General features: G+C 43.3%; 1 protein-coding gene across 5 annotated transcripts in view; it reads right to left on the bottom strand.

Moving 5' to 3' along the window:
* EXOC4 (exocyst complex component 4) overlaps positions 1-19,059 on the bottom strand; it is a 595,663-nt gene that overhangs the window by 62,789 nt on the left and 513,815 nt on the right. For 4 of the 5 annotated variants that reach the window (XM_077837141.1, XM_077837147.1, XM_077837165.1 and 1 more), the window contains exon 14: positions 7,799-7,977. In XM_077837141.1, coding sequence (XP_077693267.1) covers positions 7,799-7,977 — 179 coding nt within the window. Of the gene's footprint in view, positions 1-7,798; positions 7,978-19,059 lie in introns of those variants that run through there. The other variant, XM_077837170.1, reaches the window with a different exon arrangement.

The raw sequence follows: 19,059 nt of genomic DNA, 5'->3' as shown, positions 1-19,059 counted from the left end.
CTCCCATCTCAGCATTTTCAACCCCAAACATTCAAAAAGAATGAGCCCTCACAAATGAGACTGGCTTAAAGATCATGAGATTTCAAATAAAACCGACAACTGTGGGGGTTTTTCATTTGTTTTCTGGTGTTTTAGACTTTAGAGCTCATATTTTCAAGCTTTTCTCCAGACCCATAAGAACTAGACTGTTTATAAAAATGAAAACAAAGATTCTCATCTCATCATGTGACTCCAAGAGCCAGGGCTTCAAGAAGAGCACCAGCTATTGCAAGATGCATGATCAAATCATGAGCTCTGGCTACACTGGGATATTATTAGACTGTTTTGAGTTTCTCCCTTGTTTTCAATGTTTTTCCAAACTGTTACTTCCTCTCCTGTCATACCTCTGATCTACATAACCTCTGCTTTGAAGGAACATGGGGGAACCTGGAGTATTCATTTCAAAAGTGAATCTCCCTTACAGGGAGTTATTCAAGTATTGGAAGCAATTCTTTGTTTAGAAAATGCTTTGTTAACATCTCACTGCAAAGTTGTTTTATGCGGCTTTTTCTCTTTTCTTCAGCAGCTAGTGCAACGTGAACATTCGTGGGTTAATCTGCTCTTTGGGCATCTGATGAACTTGTGTAGGATCCTGGGAGCTGTTACTGTTTCATCATTCCAGGGAGACTGTGGGGGTTTCCTTTACAGCTCCTTCTGAAGGTTTTTCTTCTGAACGTTCTGCTGTTTCCCTCTTCGGTACTCACTGGGAAGCAGCATACAACAGTGATGGATGGGAAGCATCCCAATATATGAGCCAAGTCTCAAAAAGTCCAGCCCTTGAGTGTGCATATCGTATCCGTGGAAACATCATTCCTACTCCTGGTTCATTGGGTCAAAACTATTCCAAGTCAGACAAACAGAATATTTTATGGATCTTCAATCTCTTCAGCAGTACGATCTCTGGATGGGGAAATGTGATTGAGATCTCAATGTGTGGCCTTTCCTGAGAATATCACTAGGATGCTGTTCTTCCAGCTGAGGAATAGTCAAGGTAGTACCCTAATAGAGCCTCAAAAATCTTCCTCTACAGAGACAAGAAATATAAACCACACATAGAATGATAGATGATAATGGACCAAGTATATCCTTGGTTTTACACAGGATTATATATCTATATATCTATATATTTTTACATACACACAGGTACATTGTACAAATGTACAAACTTAACTGTACCTGAAGTAATCTCTCTAGTGAAGAAAGGCAATTCTCTCTTTATGTTATCTCAGTCCCCAGAGTCTCTTTAAACTCAACATAAGTAACTGCTGACTGTAACAGTCCAAAGTCACTATATGCAAAACAACCAGTTGAATGTAAATTGGTGTCTCCAGGGTGTTAGGCTAATGTCATTATCTTCCATCTTCACACATGCACACAGTACACAACCCGTCTTATAATGCATCTAGGTAAGACTACCACATCTTGTCTTCCCACTTCATCACTGTGCATTATAATTCATTTCTGCATAATATTCAGAGGGCTTCCGAAGGATAGTGTTCTAAAGAGGGAATGGAGGATTGTATATGTTATATCTACATACAATGAGACAGGGAAATAGAGGGAGGAAGAGAGGAAAGTCCCACTTCCATTTAACATATAATCTATTTAAAATTTGCTTGACTACCTTGGCTAATTCAGTCACTTCCTCCAACTTTAATCCTTAAATGGTGATTGTTAAAAAGAAGTTTGTGTTCCCTTAAAAGACAAGAGAAAAAGCAAATGGCTTTGTCATATCTGACTGGTTTGAAAAATATAAAATCCAATTCTGAAGAAGTGCAGATAAGGGGAGAGCTATGGAAGTGCCATCAGCTTAGCAAACACTAAATAATGAACAATGCAGAGACTGCCTGGCATGATAAAACACTCTATTAGCAGGACTGTTTTTAAATGAGTGATAATTGTGACACATTCTCAGGGAAAGGTTATTGAATTTTTATCTGTAGTAAGGGGCCTTTTGACAGTCTAACCAAAAAGTCACCTACATACAGTTCTTTCTTTAGTGGAATTCATAAAAGGCTTCCTTAACCTCCTCCACCCCTGGTTCCCTACCACATTTTCTTACTCATCCAACTGTAAATGTATGCCTGAAAATTTTACCCATTTTCTGTATATTCATATTCACGTAACATCTGCTATTTCATTACACAAAAAAGCTATGGGCTGTCTATAGGGGAAGGCACCCTAAGAAGGGACATGTGTCTGTGTGGTGGGGAGTTGAGGGAGGGGGCTAAAAGAAACAAATTATGGACATTTTCCAGTAAATGTACTTCTGATAATACAACCAAGGGTGAAATCCCTGGCCCCACTGAATTCAGTGGGAGTTTTGCCATTGACTCGAATAGGTCCAAAACTTCACCCAAAAGCATTAGCACAGGTCAGGACCCGTGGAAAAGAACAAAAACCTGGGCTTCATCATGCACACGCACACACACAAATGACAATCCTTTCTTGTAAGAATGGGTGGACACAGAGTGTTGGGAGGACACGCTCCAAGAAACAGCTACGAAGGGAGACACTGATAATAGCAGGTAAGAAGACAAGTACCAAAATAAAACAGTGATACCATCAAAATGCACAGAGTCTCATCTTATTAGTGTGGCCCTTTGTCCCGTACTCTTCTCTTCTCCCTTGTTGTCTGTTGCTCTCAGTTGTTGAATCACATCTGAAAGGAGATTGTATGTTCGTGGGGACAGGGCCCGGCTCTCATTTGTTCTGTAAAGCATGCAGCCCATACTTGCTGCTGTATAAATAATACCAGTCACTGAATTTGATAGCTGAAGTTTCTGGACTATCAGAAACCCACGTTCCCATTTCTGCTTCAAAAGAAGAACCTGGGTAAGTCCTTTTATTGACTCGCAGTGGTTTCTCTTCTCTTTTTCTTGAGTAACCAGTCTGAATTTTAAATGCAATGGGATTTGGCTGTTGATTCAGGGGGATTACAACTGTGGCCTACAAAGAGTCCGAAAACTGAAGGCCAAATCACTAGTCTGACTCCCTCTACATCAGAGGTTGCCACCACCACTGAGCACCGGCACACCAAACCCAACAACTAAAATTAGACCGAGTATTATAGCCCACATGAGACTAGACTATAATGTGACACAGGCAGGAAATAGGAGGGACTGAGATGCACCAAGGCCTGAAGACCCGACAATGGCAGGGAGATATTTAAGTAAGCTATATCCAGAGAATCCTGGAAAGTGACCCGCACCCACATGCTGGAGAGGAAGGTGAACCCCCACCAAGCTCACTGCTAATCTGATTGAGGAAAAAATCCTTCCCAACCACACACATTGTTAGACCCTGAGCATGCAAGCAAAAGCCAGCCAGCCAAGCATCTGAGAGAGAGAATGCTCACTGCTTCCTCCGATTCCTGGCCCTCCCTGTGCAGTATCCCGTGATCATCTCTGATGCTTTAGATGAAGGAGATTAAAAAATCCAAAACCCCGGAATACAAAGGGGGGCGTGGGAGAGTGAGGGGAATCCCATCCTACCGCAGCAGGTGGCTGGCTGAAACCCTGCAGCATGAGCTCTGAGGAACATGTGACATAAACCAGAAATGAGCCCCAGGGCTGCTAAGTCCTGCCCCTGCGCAAACCTGTGAATGGAGGATTTTCTATCCTTAAGAGAGGAAGAGGAACCAGCTGGGATTGAACAGCCTATAGCCGCCAAGGTCAGCCAAAAAGGACTTCGGAAAGGCAGCAGACTCTGTCCGTATCTGTGTCGCAGACAGGAGCATAAACAGGCTCCTCTCACCTTTTGGGTCCTGCGTAGAGCGACCCCCTACAACAGCAGTATTCTTCACATAGGAAACGTACAAACATTAAGCAAATAATCCGCACAGCAGTGCTAAGAGGGGGCTACATGCTGGTGACCCCGCTATACAGAGGAGGAAAATGCTTGCAAGGGTGGGATTTTCAAAAGCACCCGTGTGACTGAGAACATGTCCCATTGACTTTCAACAGGATTTGTGCTCCTAAGTCACTTTGGCCCTTTTGGAAAATTCCTCCCCAAGTGGGAATTTCCTGGTCCAAAGCTGGAGAGTCAGAAGAAAAGCCCAGAGTTCCTAGTTCCCCGTCCCATGTCACACCGCAGCAAAGCTTCCATTTTCTCATCATGCTTTTTACAGGTAACACTCAGGCCAAGCATGTTTGGCCCCAATCTGGTGGCTAGTCCAGAAAGGATAAGAGCCTACAACTGTTACCGCCTACTGGAATTACTGCTGTAGCTCAAGTGACAGAGGCTCTTAATATAGCACCTATTCCAAAGTACAAAATAAGGCTGAAGATGGACCTGTTCAGAAACGGAAGATGACAATGACTATCATGCTGCCCTATAGCTCAAAGTCAGCCTGCTAAGACAGAGGGGTAGCCAGCACTCTATAAACCTGGCACAGAAATGATGAAGAGCTCTCTACACACAGATTACTACAAAGAATCAAGGAGCAGTCAGTCAGTTGCATTTGCACAGAATCCGCAGGTTTCAAATCTGCAAATATCTCAAAATCGAAGTGACAAAAGCTGAAATTGAGAATGACTCTAGGGGCTTGGGTCAGTTTTCCTGATGACTGCAGAGCTCAGGACCCCTGTCTTTAGCATCTACTCTGTCCGGCAATCAGCCAGAGCTTGAATTTGGACAGTTTATGATGGGAGACACCTTTATTTAGCTTATTTATTGCCCCATTCTCCTTTGTGCATGGTGGACAGCAGTATTTAGGTGCTGAGTGATGTATAAGTATCTATCTAGAATTGAATAAATTGTGGCACAGGTAAGTTTTATGGCACTGGTGTTGTGTGAATCACTAAACCAGCCAGATCTGGGTAGTTATAATCCCCCAGGAGTTCAGTATCCAGTTGTTTCAAGCACTTTCCAAGTCAGCCTAGGATTTACTTATTTATTTGTTTTTGTTTGTTTGTTCTCCTGTGCTGATGGAATGTAGGCAGATGCCTTGTCTCATTTCTCCTTTGTTCTTTATTCTTTGAATCCTTCCCCAAAAGAATTTCTCCACCACACTCTTCATTGTAGCTTGGCAGATCTGTAAATACTTTTGACACATGCCATCACCTCTGCCCCTTCTCTTCACTTTTTATTTCTCCTGTATAGATTGCACTTGGCTGTGTTGACATTCCATTTATGAGTCTCATCCCACCAGGCTTCACTTCTGACCATGAGGTCAATAGACTCCATCGTTTAGTAACACCGCTAAGACTAAAGCTGAGATTTTTTTCAATTACAGTTAAGTATTTGGATACCTGAAGGCCATTAAAATTAACGAGAACTGGTTACCCATCACCCTTCAGTGTTTTGAAAATCTGAACCCAGACAACTGCACCACTGCAACTTGCACTGGTGTGACTGAACTGAAAAAGTGCAGTGTGTCCACACGAGGCAACCTGTTTCAGGTGTCCTGGTTACATTTCACTTGTGTAATTCCACTGTCTACTCACAATTTCCTTCTCCTCCTTTCCTGAACTGTGGTGTAGCGTTACAGTTAGACAGCTGCTTCACTCCACCCTAGAGGCAGCCGCTTTAATACTGCCGTTGTCTTCTTTGCAACGGTGTTGATGCATAATGACTGTAAAGCACATTCTCCTCAGATGAGAGGGAGTTAAAGAAATGCAAAGTCCCGTAACAAATAAATGGCCACTTTGTAGTGGTCACTGCCTTGCACCCTACAGCCATTTGGAACGTCAGAGCAAAAGTAAGGATTGAACTCATCCCCTACTGCTCCAAAAGAACACAAACCCCTGCCATTTGAGTTAAAAGAGAATCTTCATTAGCCATTAGCAGCATAGACTCTATGACACACACAGGAGCAGTTTTAATACTGGTAAACATACACACTAGCTAATTCATTATAGTGTTACTTATTAAGAAATAAACCCTCCTTCCATAAGCAACCACAGTAAAAAGGGCTGCTGCTATAAAGTCCTTCTGCTATTCAAAGGCTTGTTTACAATGAGATGGTTAGGAAGGGTGCCAGTTGAGTTAACTGATATGCTGAATGTCCCTCAGTCATGTAAGGAAAAAGACCTGAGAGTCAGTACTTTTCTAGGCAATTATAGCATGCTTGGGAGAGTGTTATACTATGAGGCTGATAGCTCAATGGCTTTAAACTTCCAGAAGTGTAATAATCACCCTGAGATGTACCAGGCAGAGCATGTTATTGCTACAATGAAATGACATAGGGGACACTATTCGGTCAACGATGTCATCCTCTGCATAATGGTGAACATTACGGGCAGAGGTCTGTCAGCATCAGTCGTGTCAGGGGGCTCAGTGATGTACGAACAACAGAAATATGACTAAGCTGCAAGTGTAGTATTATTCCTACAGCATTTTTTAAATAGCAACTGTATTTTTACTATAGCTGATTCATTCATTCAGAAAGAAGGAAATCGTGGCTGAGATCAATTTGTATTTCCGCTGCATAATTGCTCTGGCCAAGAATCTCTGCGGGCAATAACAATAATAATGCTAATAATCAGAGCTACCACAATCATTTGCCTAGCATTCCTCATTCATAGATCTCCAAATACTCCACAGATGAGGGTACTATCATTATCCCCAGAGAACAGTGTTGCAGGGAAGTAGAATGATTTGCCAGAGGTTATGCCGCCAGAAATAGAAGCTAGATTCCCAGTCCTCTATGCTATCTGTTGGACCACAATGCATCTCAGTATGAGGGGGGCCACTGCCAGCTCAGTAGATTTATCATCTGCCAATGTAACAAAGCCACAGTAATAAGCCGTTTCAATATATAAACCAGGATGTCTCTAGTTAAAAGAGTATCTCTCAATCATTTTTCCTCCTAAGCAGGCTTTTCAGCCTCAGCTCAATACAGAGCAATTTCCCGGCCTCCTGTACTGTAACCTGGGGAAGCTGAAATGGTTTGAACTGCTTTCCAATGTGGATCTTTCATAAAAATATGTTCTTTCCCCCATCCTTCATGCTTTGGAATAACCAGAAGAAACAACAGGTAATGAAGGCATTTGGGAAAGTGAAAAGACAGCATTCTCTTCCTGTTATATTGTATGTCATGCATCTTATAGAAAAGAGGTAAGTTTTCCTATTTCTCTACTGGATCCATATAAAACTGTTCTAAAATATCTAATGATCTAGCTATGCTTTATTTTATTCAAACATAAAAAGTGTCCCGATGGCCCAGTACTAATATCTGACCCTATGGAACCTCATTAGCAGGAGTTGTTTAAAATTTTGTAGCCAGGATTGTGTCTGGCCCTGTGTGCATATACAAGAGAAGGATGGGGGCAAGATGCCATCTTCACCTGTTGGTTCTGCATGCAGAGATTGCCCCTGGCTTGTGTTCCCAGTGGTGCTGGTGCCCCACTATTGTGAGGAGTGGGGCTGTAGGACTACTCCCACACAAGCGAGCAGAGCTGGCAGAGTGCAGAGGGAAGCACATACTATGCTCTGTAGAAAGGTGGAGATGCTTTGCCTTGTGCTTCTTCTTGAGCCTTTTGAGGAACTGTGCCTGCCTAAGGCAACTGGCTCCAGTTCTACCACTCTGAAGAATGCGTCTCCACATGCCCTATGCTCCAGGGCTGCTCCTTAAAAACAGCCTAGTGCTGTATGAGTTGTAACCCAGCAGAACCTAAGTCTGCAGGTGGATTTTAAAACCCCTTGGATCTAGCCTGTAAGAGGTTCTCCTCTCCAGTTTCATGACACAGTTATTGGTAGGTTTTACCATCAAGACCAGTGTTTCCATACAATCAAGAGACCCATGACAGCTACTCACTCTGGGCTGTTGGAAGGTTGGAGAAGGCTGCCTTTGTCCGACCAGCTAACCACTCCAGGCTTTCATGCATATTGGCCAAGGCCTTCAGATCACTGACATCACGCAGGATCTCCTGCTGTGGGATTAGTTTATCTCCCAGGTTCCCAATGAGAACTTCTGACTCTTTGCTGAAGGCAGCCCTGAAATGCAAACACAAACAGGAATGTTAATATATCACAGAGTCAACAAGAGTGGAGATGGGCAAGGACCAGTTTGGTCATTTAGAACAGGGTTTCCCTATCCATAGTTCGGGACCCAAAACTGGGTCACCAGAATGTTTCAGAGGGTTACATGGCAGCTCCTGCAGGCCTTGTCCCACAGGGCTGGCTGGGCTCCTCTCCCTGCTCCAGGCACTGCAACCTCTGGGGTCCCAGAGCTACTCAGGTTTGGCTCAGCTGTCATGATGACAGGAGTCCAGGTAGGTCAAATTTGAGTAAGCGGCACTTCAACCCCATGAGCCAGGTCACAACTCCACTCGTACAAATTTGGACCAGTCAGGATGGTGGGACCAAACCTGAGAGGTGCTGCAATCCTGGAGGTTTCAACACCCAGGACAGAGAGCCAAGCCCAGCCAGCCCCACAGCACAGGAGCTGCAGGAGCCACCTCTGTGGGGTGAATGCCAGGCAGGACCCAAACTCCCTCCCCAGGGTCCATGACCCAACCGAAACAAAGCCTCCACCCACAGACTTTTTACTGGGTCGTGATAGGCCATAAATATTTACAAATAGGTTCTGAGCCCAAAAAGGTCGAGAACCACTGATTTTGAACATCCACCCTTGGCCAATGTAAGATTGCTCCTTACACTCAGCTCTTAAGAGCTGTGTCCACTCTAGTTTTAAATATCTCATTTGTTGGAGCTTCTATCAGCTTTGTGGACACTATCCATTTTGGGAAAAACAATTCCACTGCCCAATTCATCTCATTCTCATGGAGTTTTCTTAGATATTCTGCCTGATTGCACTCTTTCTACTTCATCCCATTACTCTCAGTTACTTGTCCTGGCATCACTCCAAACAACTCCAGACCCTCCTTGGCAAATACACCTTTCAGATGCATGTATAGCTGTTTTCATGTCTCCCTGTAGTTGGCATTTAGACAAGTTACACATATTTAGTTAATTTAATCTTCCCTTGTAAGTCAGTCTCTTCAACTTCTGAATCATTTTTCATACACACATACATCAAATGAAACGTACCCTGGAGCTTGATGGCTCAAAAGAACAAGGAGGCAAATAAACAGCTTTGAAAATTAGGCTCTGCATTATTTTACTAGCACAAATGTAGTATTTGGTGAAAAGCGACAATCAGGACAAATGTGTTTACGTAGCACATTGATTTGTACATAAGCTCCAAAGAACTTCTTCCAGGGGTCATAAGAACATAGAGGATATGAACATAAGAATGGTCATACTTGTCAGACCAATGGTCTCTCTAGCCCAGTAACCTGTCTTCAGACAGTGGCAAGTGCCAGATGCTTCAGAAGGAATGAACAGAGCAAGGTAATTATTGAGTAATCCACCCCTGTCATCCGTCCCAGCTTCTGGCAGTTGGAGTTTTAGGGCCACTCAGAGCCCAGGGCTGCATACCTGACCATCTTGTCTAACAGCCATTGATGGATCTATCCTCCATGAACTTAGCTAATTCTTTTTTGAACCCAGTTATGCTTTTGGCCTTTGAGAGCCACAGGTTGTAGCCTGTCAATGAATTCCACAGGTTGACTGTGCCTTGTGTGAAGAAGTGCTTCCTTATGTTTGTTTTAAACCTGCCACCTATTACTTTCATTGTTCTTCAGGTTTCATTGTCTTTCAGGTTTGCGTCACAATCATCTCCTGCACTCTATTTTAGCCCTCTGCCATGCTCTTCTCCGTAGGGCTTGAGAGGACTAGCGCAGCAAAGTCCTAAATGCCAGATTCCAAAAAAATCTCGCCAAGTTTACCTGCATGTAAAACCACCACTAAGCACTTACTCAGGTTGAGACACACAGACCAGAAGGGACCATCTTGATCACCTAGTCTGACCTCCTGGATAAAACATAAACCAGAGATTTTCACCCATTATTTCTTACATCTAAACTCAATAACTTGTGGATGAGCTAAACTGTATCTTATTGAGACATCCAGTTTTGAGTTGAAGACTCCAGGTGATTGTGAATTTACTACAGCCCTTTGTAAGTTGTTCCGATCATTAGTTACCATCACTGTTAAAATCTTTTTCCCAGCTTGAATGTTGCCAACTTCAACTTTCAGCCACTAGATCTTACAATGAGAACTCATGCCACTGAGAATGATAGATGAATAGCTGCGGGAAAATAATTCCATCAGTAAAAAGAACAGGAATACTTGTGGCACCTTAGAGACGAACAAATTTATTCTAGCATAAGCTTTCGTGAGCTACAGCCCACTTCATGCATAGAATGGAACATATAGTAAGAAGATATATATATACACATACAGAGGAGGTGGAAGTTGCCATACAAACTGAAAGAGGCTAATTAATTAAGATGAGCTATTATCAGCAGAAGGAAAAAAGCTTCTGTAGTGATAATCAAGATGGCCCATTTAGACAGTTGACAAGAAGGTGTGAGGATACTTAACTTAGGGAAATAGATTCAATATGTGTAATGACCCAGCCACTCCCAGTCTCTATTCAAACCCAAGTTAATGGTATCCAGTTTGCATATTAATTCAAGCTCAGCAGTTTCTTGTTTGAGTCTGTTTTTGAAGCTTTTCTATTGCAAAATTGCCACCCTCAAATCTTTTACTGAGTGGCCAGAGAGGCTGAAGTGTTCTCCTACCGGTTTTTGAATGTTATGATTCTTGATGTCCGATTTGTGTCCATTTATTCTTTTGCGTAGAGACTGTACATGCACATTGGCCAAACCGGATAGTCTCTACGCAAAAGAATAAATGGACATGAAAGCTTATGCTCTGATAAATTGGTTAGTCTCTAAGGTGCCACAAGTCCTCCTGTTCTTTTTGCGGATACAGACTAACACGGCTGCTACTCTAAATTCCATCAGTGGTCTTTTAAACCATGCAAGCAGTCACACTGCCAGTACCTCAAACTAGATGTGTTTAAGTAGCTTCACTGCACTTATTTTTGATTTATTAAACGACATATAAATCTGAATAGGGTTTAAAATTTTAAACATTTAATTAAAATATTTTAAAAAGCCCCCAAACCCTTCACTTTCAGGGATTTTGCTTGAGAATGTAAAAAAAATAAAGCTACATCCCTCAAGGTGGTGCTGTAGAGCTGTTGTCTCTGACAGTATGGCCTGAGAGGAAGTAGCGTCTGTTGGCTAATGCTGAGGATTGGGAGGTAAGGGGATGCCTTTGACTTCAGTGGAAATACACCAGGGTTGAATTTGGCTCCTTTTTTCTCTACAGCATGTGACTGATTTTAATCAGTCTCATGGCTGTTTGGAATTGATTAAATCCCCCCAGGCTCCTCCTATGGAAAGGCTGGGCATTGCTAATAGATTCCTGGAAGTTGTCATAATGGTACTTACATTTACCACACCAGCTGTGCTCCCCATCCAACACACTTTCATGGCTGACAGAGAAAGAGATCCAACAAGATTGATCATAAAGGCAGACAGTTACAAATTATGTTATATCTTTGTCTCCATCTTAGGTACTTCTATGCCCCCCATTACCCTAGCATCTAAGTGCCTTCCAATCGTTAATATGTTTATGCTCACAACACCCCTGTGAGGTAGAGAACAGCTGTTTTACAGATTGACAACCAAGGCAGAGAGAGACTAAATGATTTGCAAAAAGTCACACAGGGTGTCTTGAAGCACAGCTGGGAATAGAACCCACGTCTCCCGAGTCCAAGGCTAGCGCCCTAACTGTCCTCTGTATTGTATGCTCCTATACTTAAGTAACTTGTCAAACAGCAAGGGAATATCTCATTTCAGCTCTGCCTTGGTAGGTAGTACAGATGTTCTTACAATGTCTTCTGGAGTGTACCACATCTTAATAGTGGGTACGTCTCATCGACACCTTCTCCTCTCCCAGGTGGACCATCATTTGCCCCATTGGCAATGGCAGGAAGTTGAAGCTAGATGAATATTTAATGGTGAGAGAGATTAACCAACAGTTTGCCAACGGTCGCAGTGGATTCTTCGTCACTGACAAATTTTAAATCGAGATGGGATGTTTTTCTAAAAGATCTGCTCTAGGAATCATTTTGGGTGAGTTCTATGGCCTGCACTATACAGGAGGTCAGAGCAGATGACCACACTGGTCCCTTTCACCTTTAGGTCTATGAATCGAACAACACTCCTATGGCAACTACAGCAACTTTTTTACCTGGCAAAGTAATAAGAGGAAATACTTAATCTATTTTTAGCTTCTTTTAACTTGGTTTAGCAGCTGGAAATAAGGAGTGGAGTTAGTACAACGTAACTGTGCAGTTCTTCACAGACCACAGTTTGCGAAATGTTGGATTACGAAACACTAGTTTGCCACTACCCAAAACAGTGATTACAATGTAATTTGTTCCCAAAGGACTCCAACTCTTTCCAAAAACAGTTTCTACAACACAAAAAGCAAAGAACAAAGTTTTATTGGCACTTGTTTGGGGTGACCTGCATAGCCATTACATGAATCATTCAATCATCCCAAACTCAGGTTAATAAAATCTACATCTCACACTATTGCATATTTATTATTTTTAACACGGGGTGGGAACAAACGTATCTCTATCAATGAAATTATGCTCCTAATTATGATTGGCATGTATGGGAAACAGTCTTTTATTCTAAGAGAACAATGGTTTAGTAGGAATTTATAGCAAAAGTACAGCAAATATGTTCACTTGTTTTCTCAAATGTATCTATTTGGCAGCAGAAATCCAAGCTCACAATTCCATCATTACACACACACTGAAATCTGCAATGGAGATAACCTTCAACAAGCAACTCTGTCTTAAAAGATCACTTTAAAGTATCCCCAAGGATCCCCAGAGTGGGTTTTCTTTTTCTTTTTTTACCTTCAGTTAACACCCAGCTATATGAGGCAACTTACTTTTGCTGGTCTTTTGGGTGGCTGCTTAGGGCAGGTTTCACAATACATATTAAATGCAATCTCCTATAATTCCTCCCCCTTTACATTAATGGACTATTATGTTTGCCCAGCTAAGCACTTAAAAGTAAGGAAATACTAAAGTTAAGACTGAACATGCAACCTTCTTGTTTCCCATAAAGATTTGTGTGTGGGTCAATAGGGTCTACTCTTAATCTCCTTTTTGCCAAAGGATGCAGGTCTGGTCTGATCAAGTCATCTGACTAACAAAATATCGCTTGTCTAAGTATCATTCTGTTTCCCTCTGCTGTGTCATCGCTATTTCTATAATATTCTTTCTCTAATACCAGGACTGGCTTTAGATCTGTTCTGTTTTATTGGATACTCTGTAACATGCATAGCCTGTTCTTAGCATTGCCCATATAGGGATACACAGTGGAAGACAGTGCCCCCCACCTGAAATGAATATCCAGCAGAAAGAATGGGTTCTCTCTCCTCTTCCGGAGAAGCAATATGTATGTTTTTCAGGGGATGAGATGTTAATAAAATTAAATCACACATTGACTTAGACTGGAAATACGTGATCTGATGGCGACAAGAGGCTTCCCTCTCTCTTACTTTAATACTTACATAGTGAAAGGAAAACAAGGGCCAACGAAGGGCAGACATGACAAATCAAGATCACCTTTGCTAGTTAAGGCATTCTGGCCATGTCAGAGCAGGGCTGACAACCAGCCAAGTATCCACATCAATACAAAACAGCGATGGAATGAGGCCTCCTGTGTGCCCTTGGCAACAGCTTTACATTTGTTTACTGCTTCTCTCCCTTTTCACGGCCAAGGAATTAGCTTCAATTATTCCTTCAGCAAATGATGAATATGAATCAGTTCACTGGGAGAACGTGTCCAGGGAGCTGTGCAAACAAGAGGGGCCATTTGAGTGTCACCCTCCCCTTTTCCCCTCTCTAGCCCCCCAAGGGAAAAATTACAGAGGGGAAGAGGAAAAATTCCCTCAGGAGTGAATTTACCATTCTGACAAGGTCCCTTTTGTCATTTTCCACACTGTGCTTTGCAGCAGCTCTTGAAGGTCTAGTTTTTCAGAGTGAGAGTCAGACGCTCTTAGCTGATAGGCGTCACAGTGAATTCAAACTTCAGTTAATAGCACTGTGCGGAACTTGTAGCCAGTGGTCCAGAATATCAGGGGCCAGACAAGAGGTGAACGTATGTGTGGTGCCTCGTGGAAAGCATAATACAGAATAATAATATTTATCACTTAGGCGGCACTTCTGCAAACACTAATTATTCTTCACAACCCCTGTGGTAGATATTTCCCCACCTGACAGATGGTGAAACTGTGGCAGAGAGCGGTTAAGTGACTTGCCCAAGACCACATGTAAGAGCACAAGAGTTTCTGGATCCCAGCTCTGAGTTAAACCCATGAGACTGAGCTGCCTCAGAGTAAATATACATTTGTAATTGCTATGCTTGGTGGCATCCCCGATACCCCTCAATTCTTGCAGAGTATACAGTACACCAGTGAGAAAGAAGGATTTCCTTTGTGTGTTGAAAAAGATGCCCCCCTGTTCCCTCAGCACGCTAGTTAGAAGGAAGGCTGGGCTTCCCCCGCTGACCAGCTGTATAGAAAATTGCCTAAAATCACACAGCAAGTGCGGAATAGAACTTCGATTTCCTGATGTACAGCTCTATGCTTTAGCCAAAAAGTCAACCTTCTAGCTTAGCTCTGGCTGAGACTTGGAGACTACATTTAAAAGCTTTATACAAAAGTTACCAAGGCAGAAGCCTTTCACTTGAATTGAAAGAAACAAACCAATAATCCTACAAAAATATTGTTCTTGTTTATCAAAAAGAATTTAGAAAAAAGGCCCTTGCTTCACTTTAGTTGCCTTCCCTGTTCCAAAAGTTGTCTGAGGATCATCAAGATATTGTCCAAGCACCAAAACAGAGACCAACAAGAGTGGGCGTTTTCTGCCAAAGGAATCACTCTAACATGACTCTGCAACAAGACCAATAAAAGCAAATTCAATAACTTTTTACGGAATTTGTGGTCTTGTTTGTTGCAAAGTAGTTGCAAAGATTCAACTTGTGAGGACATTTCTCTGAACTTCTGCACAGCAATACAGTTGAGAAAAATCAACAAAGCTATGCCGCTTTACACTACTGCGGATTCAGCCCTCTCTAATGCGGACCTAAATTGGAGGGTCACTGAGATTTGAAAAAAATATCTCACTTGATCCCAGGGATCTGTAAGAGAGAAGAGCAAGATTAGCACTGGACAGCTGCACATCTAAGGGGTCACAAGACCATAAGACAGTGGATCACTAATTTATTCTTAAAATAATAAAATAAGAATAATAATGCATCACATGATGTTCTTTGTTCATTTCCTGGACCAGTCTAATCAGTTTCAATTATGTTGCCTAATGTACCATTGTGTATTAGCAAATGTCTTGTAGTATGCTGTGAAACAGTAACAAGGCTTAGCAGAGCCAGGACTGTTGCTAAGTTCATTTCAATGGAGGATGCATCTTGCAGGAGTAACAAATCTGAAAGTGGGTGTTAAATTTCCTCATGCCACAGCCATTTCTCTGAGGGTTGAATCATGAGTCTATGTAATCCACAGAAAGAGGGAACAAAGGACACTTCTCTGCAAACACAGATCAAGTGCAGCACAAACAAATTGTCGCACCTCTGTGCTTCAGATGGAGGGACTGTTCCCTGAAGTTGAAGAGGAACTCAATCTTCCAGTGCCCATTTAGTTCTAGGCCTCAATGCTGAGATTCCCAACAAGGGGATTTTTCTGATGTAGATGTTTTCCACGGGGATTGGACGGAAATCCACAAACTAATTTCACATAGGCCACTCAACAGCCATCAGATGGTAACAACTTGCAGCCATGATAGACCTAGGCCGCACACTGCCTAGCAAGCAGGAGCGCCTCAGCCTGAGCTCAGACAAGGTGGGTGAGGTAATATCGTTTATTGGACAAACTTCTGTTAGTCAGAGAGACAAACCTTCGAGCTTACACAGCTCTTCATGTCTGGGATCAGTCAGTGAGTCTAAATGGTGTGAGGAAAGATCCCTAACCCACTCCGAAGTCAGATCCCTAGATTTGTCCTGAATCCACACTGCGTAATCACAAAGGTCACTTTTCAGCACCACCAAAAGGGCCCTTAAATGCCAATTTTAGTACAGCTGTCGCTTTAGGCACATAGGAATTGTCACTGGGCCACTTAGTCCGCCATCCTGCCTCCCGCTGCGCTACAGCAGATGGTTGTGGCAGAAAGTCACTTGATTCCTGACATTCTGGTTCAGGACTGGTCCAACTAAATCTGGCATCCTGCCCCTAGCACGGGCCTGATACTTCAGAAGAAGGAAACATCAACAACTAAACAACACCAAGTGTGCATGTTGCACATGGATGAGAGGAGAAAAAAGGAGGAGAGATTTATTCCTTGATCTTTTGCTGGCAATCAGCTGGCATGAGGTTTGAGTATCTTCATCATTAACTCAGCTTGCACTGGTAAAGATATTAACGACCACTACTCTGAGATCCACCTCCGCCACAACTCTTAAGAAATCCGTCAATTTAAGACGGCTACATTCAGGATTGTTGGCATTTTAAACATCTATAGTAATAACAAATTGCAGATGTAGATTTGTATATAATCATTATAGTGGAGCAGGAGCTCTGTTATCATTGAGAGTTTAAAAGTCTACTATTCTAAGTGCTCTAAAATCCACGCAATAGCTCAGATTGTTTTTCTCTGCTTCATGGTGGTGCGGGGTAGGGTTAGTGGTCCAAATTTGGGGTCTCTTGAGCAAGACCTTTCCAAGACACTGCCCCTCCAATATGTGTTTACAAAAATTACCTCTGTTCAAATTTTTTTGTTTTGCACACACCTGGGCTCAAACTATGGCTCTAATCATCCCCAAACTGATCTCATCCACTTGGGATTTATTTCAGCTACTGTATGACACCTCTTGCCCCTTTGGGGTATGTGTTTGTGTTATAGCGAATAAGTTACTCAGGGTTAATTAGGAACTCCAGAGCATCAGTAGTTCAAGCCAAAAAGAATGAAATGCTCATATAAAGCAAGACTAGGGCTCTGCTTAGAGTGAAAGGATGAACAGACTGTCACGGTAACTGGGTGCCTCAAGGTGATAGACTGTGACCATGTGAGCCCCACCAGTGGCAGTTTTCAGAAGGTGTGTGTGGTAAATGTTCCTTCCTCTCTGCCTGCATTCTGCAGGGACTCCTGTTGAAGGTTTTGCCCGGAGACGGAAATGTCCAGTTTAAAAGTGATATTTCAAAGTGCTCTAGAAAACCACAGGCAGACTCAGATTTTACTTTAGAAGTAGAGTCCAGGAAATTAGCATTAATTAAATAGAGGGAAGATGAAATACTCCAGTAAGCAGTTACGGTCATGTAATCAATCCAAACAATGGAACTGAGTGTGATCAGAGGAAAGCAAGTCGCAGGGTCATTCGGTCAAGCGGTTCCTGAAACACAGCCGCTCTAATATGTGCTGGTCATAACATTTCCATATTCTTATAACATTCTGGGTGCAGAGCTAGGGAATGTGGGGGAGGGGTATTAGAGCAGTGCAGGAGGTGTGAAAGTTGGCAGAGTGCAGGGAGAGGTTTGAGGGGGCTTAGGGGGTAGAGACCCCCACCTTGCCTATGCTGCCTCCAGCAGTAGGGAAGGGATTCCAGGCTCGTACGTCTCCTGATGCTATTTTTTCTAGGGGAAAAAGGGAAGTCAAAGAAGTGCTGGGGAGTAAGAGGAGAAATGGTACAAGTCAGAGCTGTATAATGGGGGATGCAGCGGGTGCTTCAGCTTTACCCCACAAAAACCAGCTCGCTTTCATAACTTTTCTGTCCCCCATTCAAGCCATGCCCAACAGTACCGAGACTGGGACGGAGAGCTGAGAACAGCCATGCGTATTGCATGGTACTGGCCCATAAGCTTGGCAGCTCAGGGCGGGAAGATGAGAACACCCAATGAGATGAGTGGAGCAGTTCACACATCGCAGACCTATTGTTTCATGCCGTATTCATCTCTGTGGGGTGGTCTCATTCAACAGAGAACATCATCTCATTGAGATGAATGGATGACTTCACACCTCTCTGAGCCTACTATGCTGCAGATGGGTGTGTAGAGCCCTTCCTCATACACTAGATATAGATTAGGGGACTCTGGATCTCCACTCTCCTGCCCCCTCATGGCTCCTGCTTGTATTTGCACTCCTCACTGTCCCACCACCTCCCATTGCCTGTCCAAGTTTACCAGGGGCATGGAGGCCAGGAGGAGGACGGAGCTGGTGTGCGAGTAGGGGGCTCACAGCAGCGGGAGAATGTGGCAGTCAGAGCAATGGGTGTGATGGGGGGAATGCTGGATCAGTGTCAGAGCGATGGTGGTGTAACACCTTTGGGACCAGTAAAACCACACTTGGCACAGTGGGGAATGTGTGTGGGGTGTTGAAGCAGTGCAATGAAGAGTGGTGTAGAAAGGAGAGGGTCAGATATGGAGTGAGGGTTGTTGTGTCCCCAAATTCCCCCCACCCCCAGGTCTGTCACCCCATCTGAAAAATGCCCCTACTTACTCCATGCTAGTCTATAGACTGTTCCAGCATTCTTTCCCCAGCTCCTCAACCTGCAGGTCCCATTCTAACACCCATCTCTCTACAAGGAGGGTGTTAAGGAGGGAGAACTGGGCTGTGGTGGACAAGCAGAGAGACAGAAGATGATACAGAGGCAGTGAAGCAACTGACATGCAGCCAGTGCATTCTGTGGGCTGGATAATCATTGCCAAGGAGTCAGACCCAGTGGAGGGGGAGAGTTGGGCTGTGGTACATGGGGATGCAGAGAAATACTTTAAAGAACAAACCAAATGCCCAAAATCTTTGTTAACACAGAGTTAGCCTGATGGTACCTTGTGCCCTTCGGGAACATTGTGTTCAGCTAACCTCAAACCTCTGAAAACCATAATATACAGAGTTATGGTTCATGCCATCCCCACAATCCATCCTCAGCTCTGCCCTCTATGATGCGCCAGTACACCAGTAACACCTCCCGCCCCCCAGCATTCTGTTCTTACAGATGGTGGGAGTTGAGCGCATGGACAGATTTCCCCAAAGTAACTATGCAGTATATTCAGATAGAAACTATACAT

Source organism: Eretmochelys imbricata, chromosome 1 (genome assembly GCF_965152235.1).
Source record: "Eretmochelys imbricata isolate rEreImb1 chromosome 1, rEreImb1.hap1, whole genome shotgun sequence".
NCBI lineage: Eukaryota > Metazoa > Chordata > Testudines > Cheloniidae > Eretmochelys > Eretmochelys imbricata.
The sequence above is the reverse complement of the archived record's forward strand: the minus strand, read 5'-3'. Positions and strand labels throughout refer to the sequence as shown.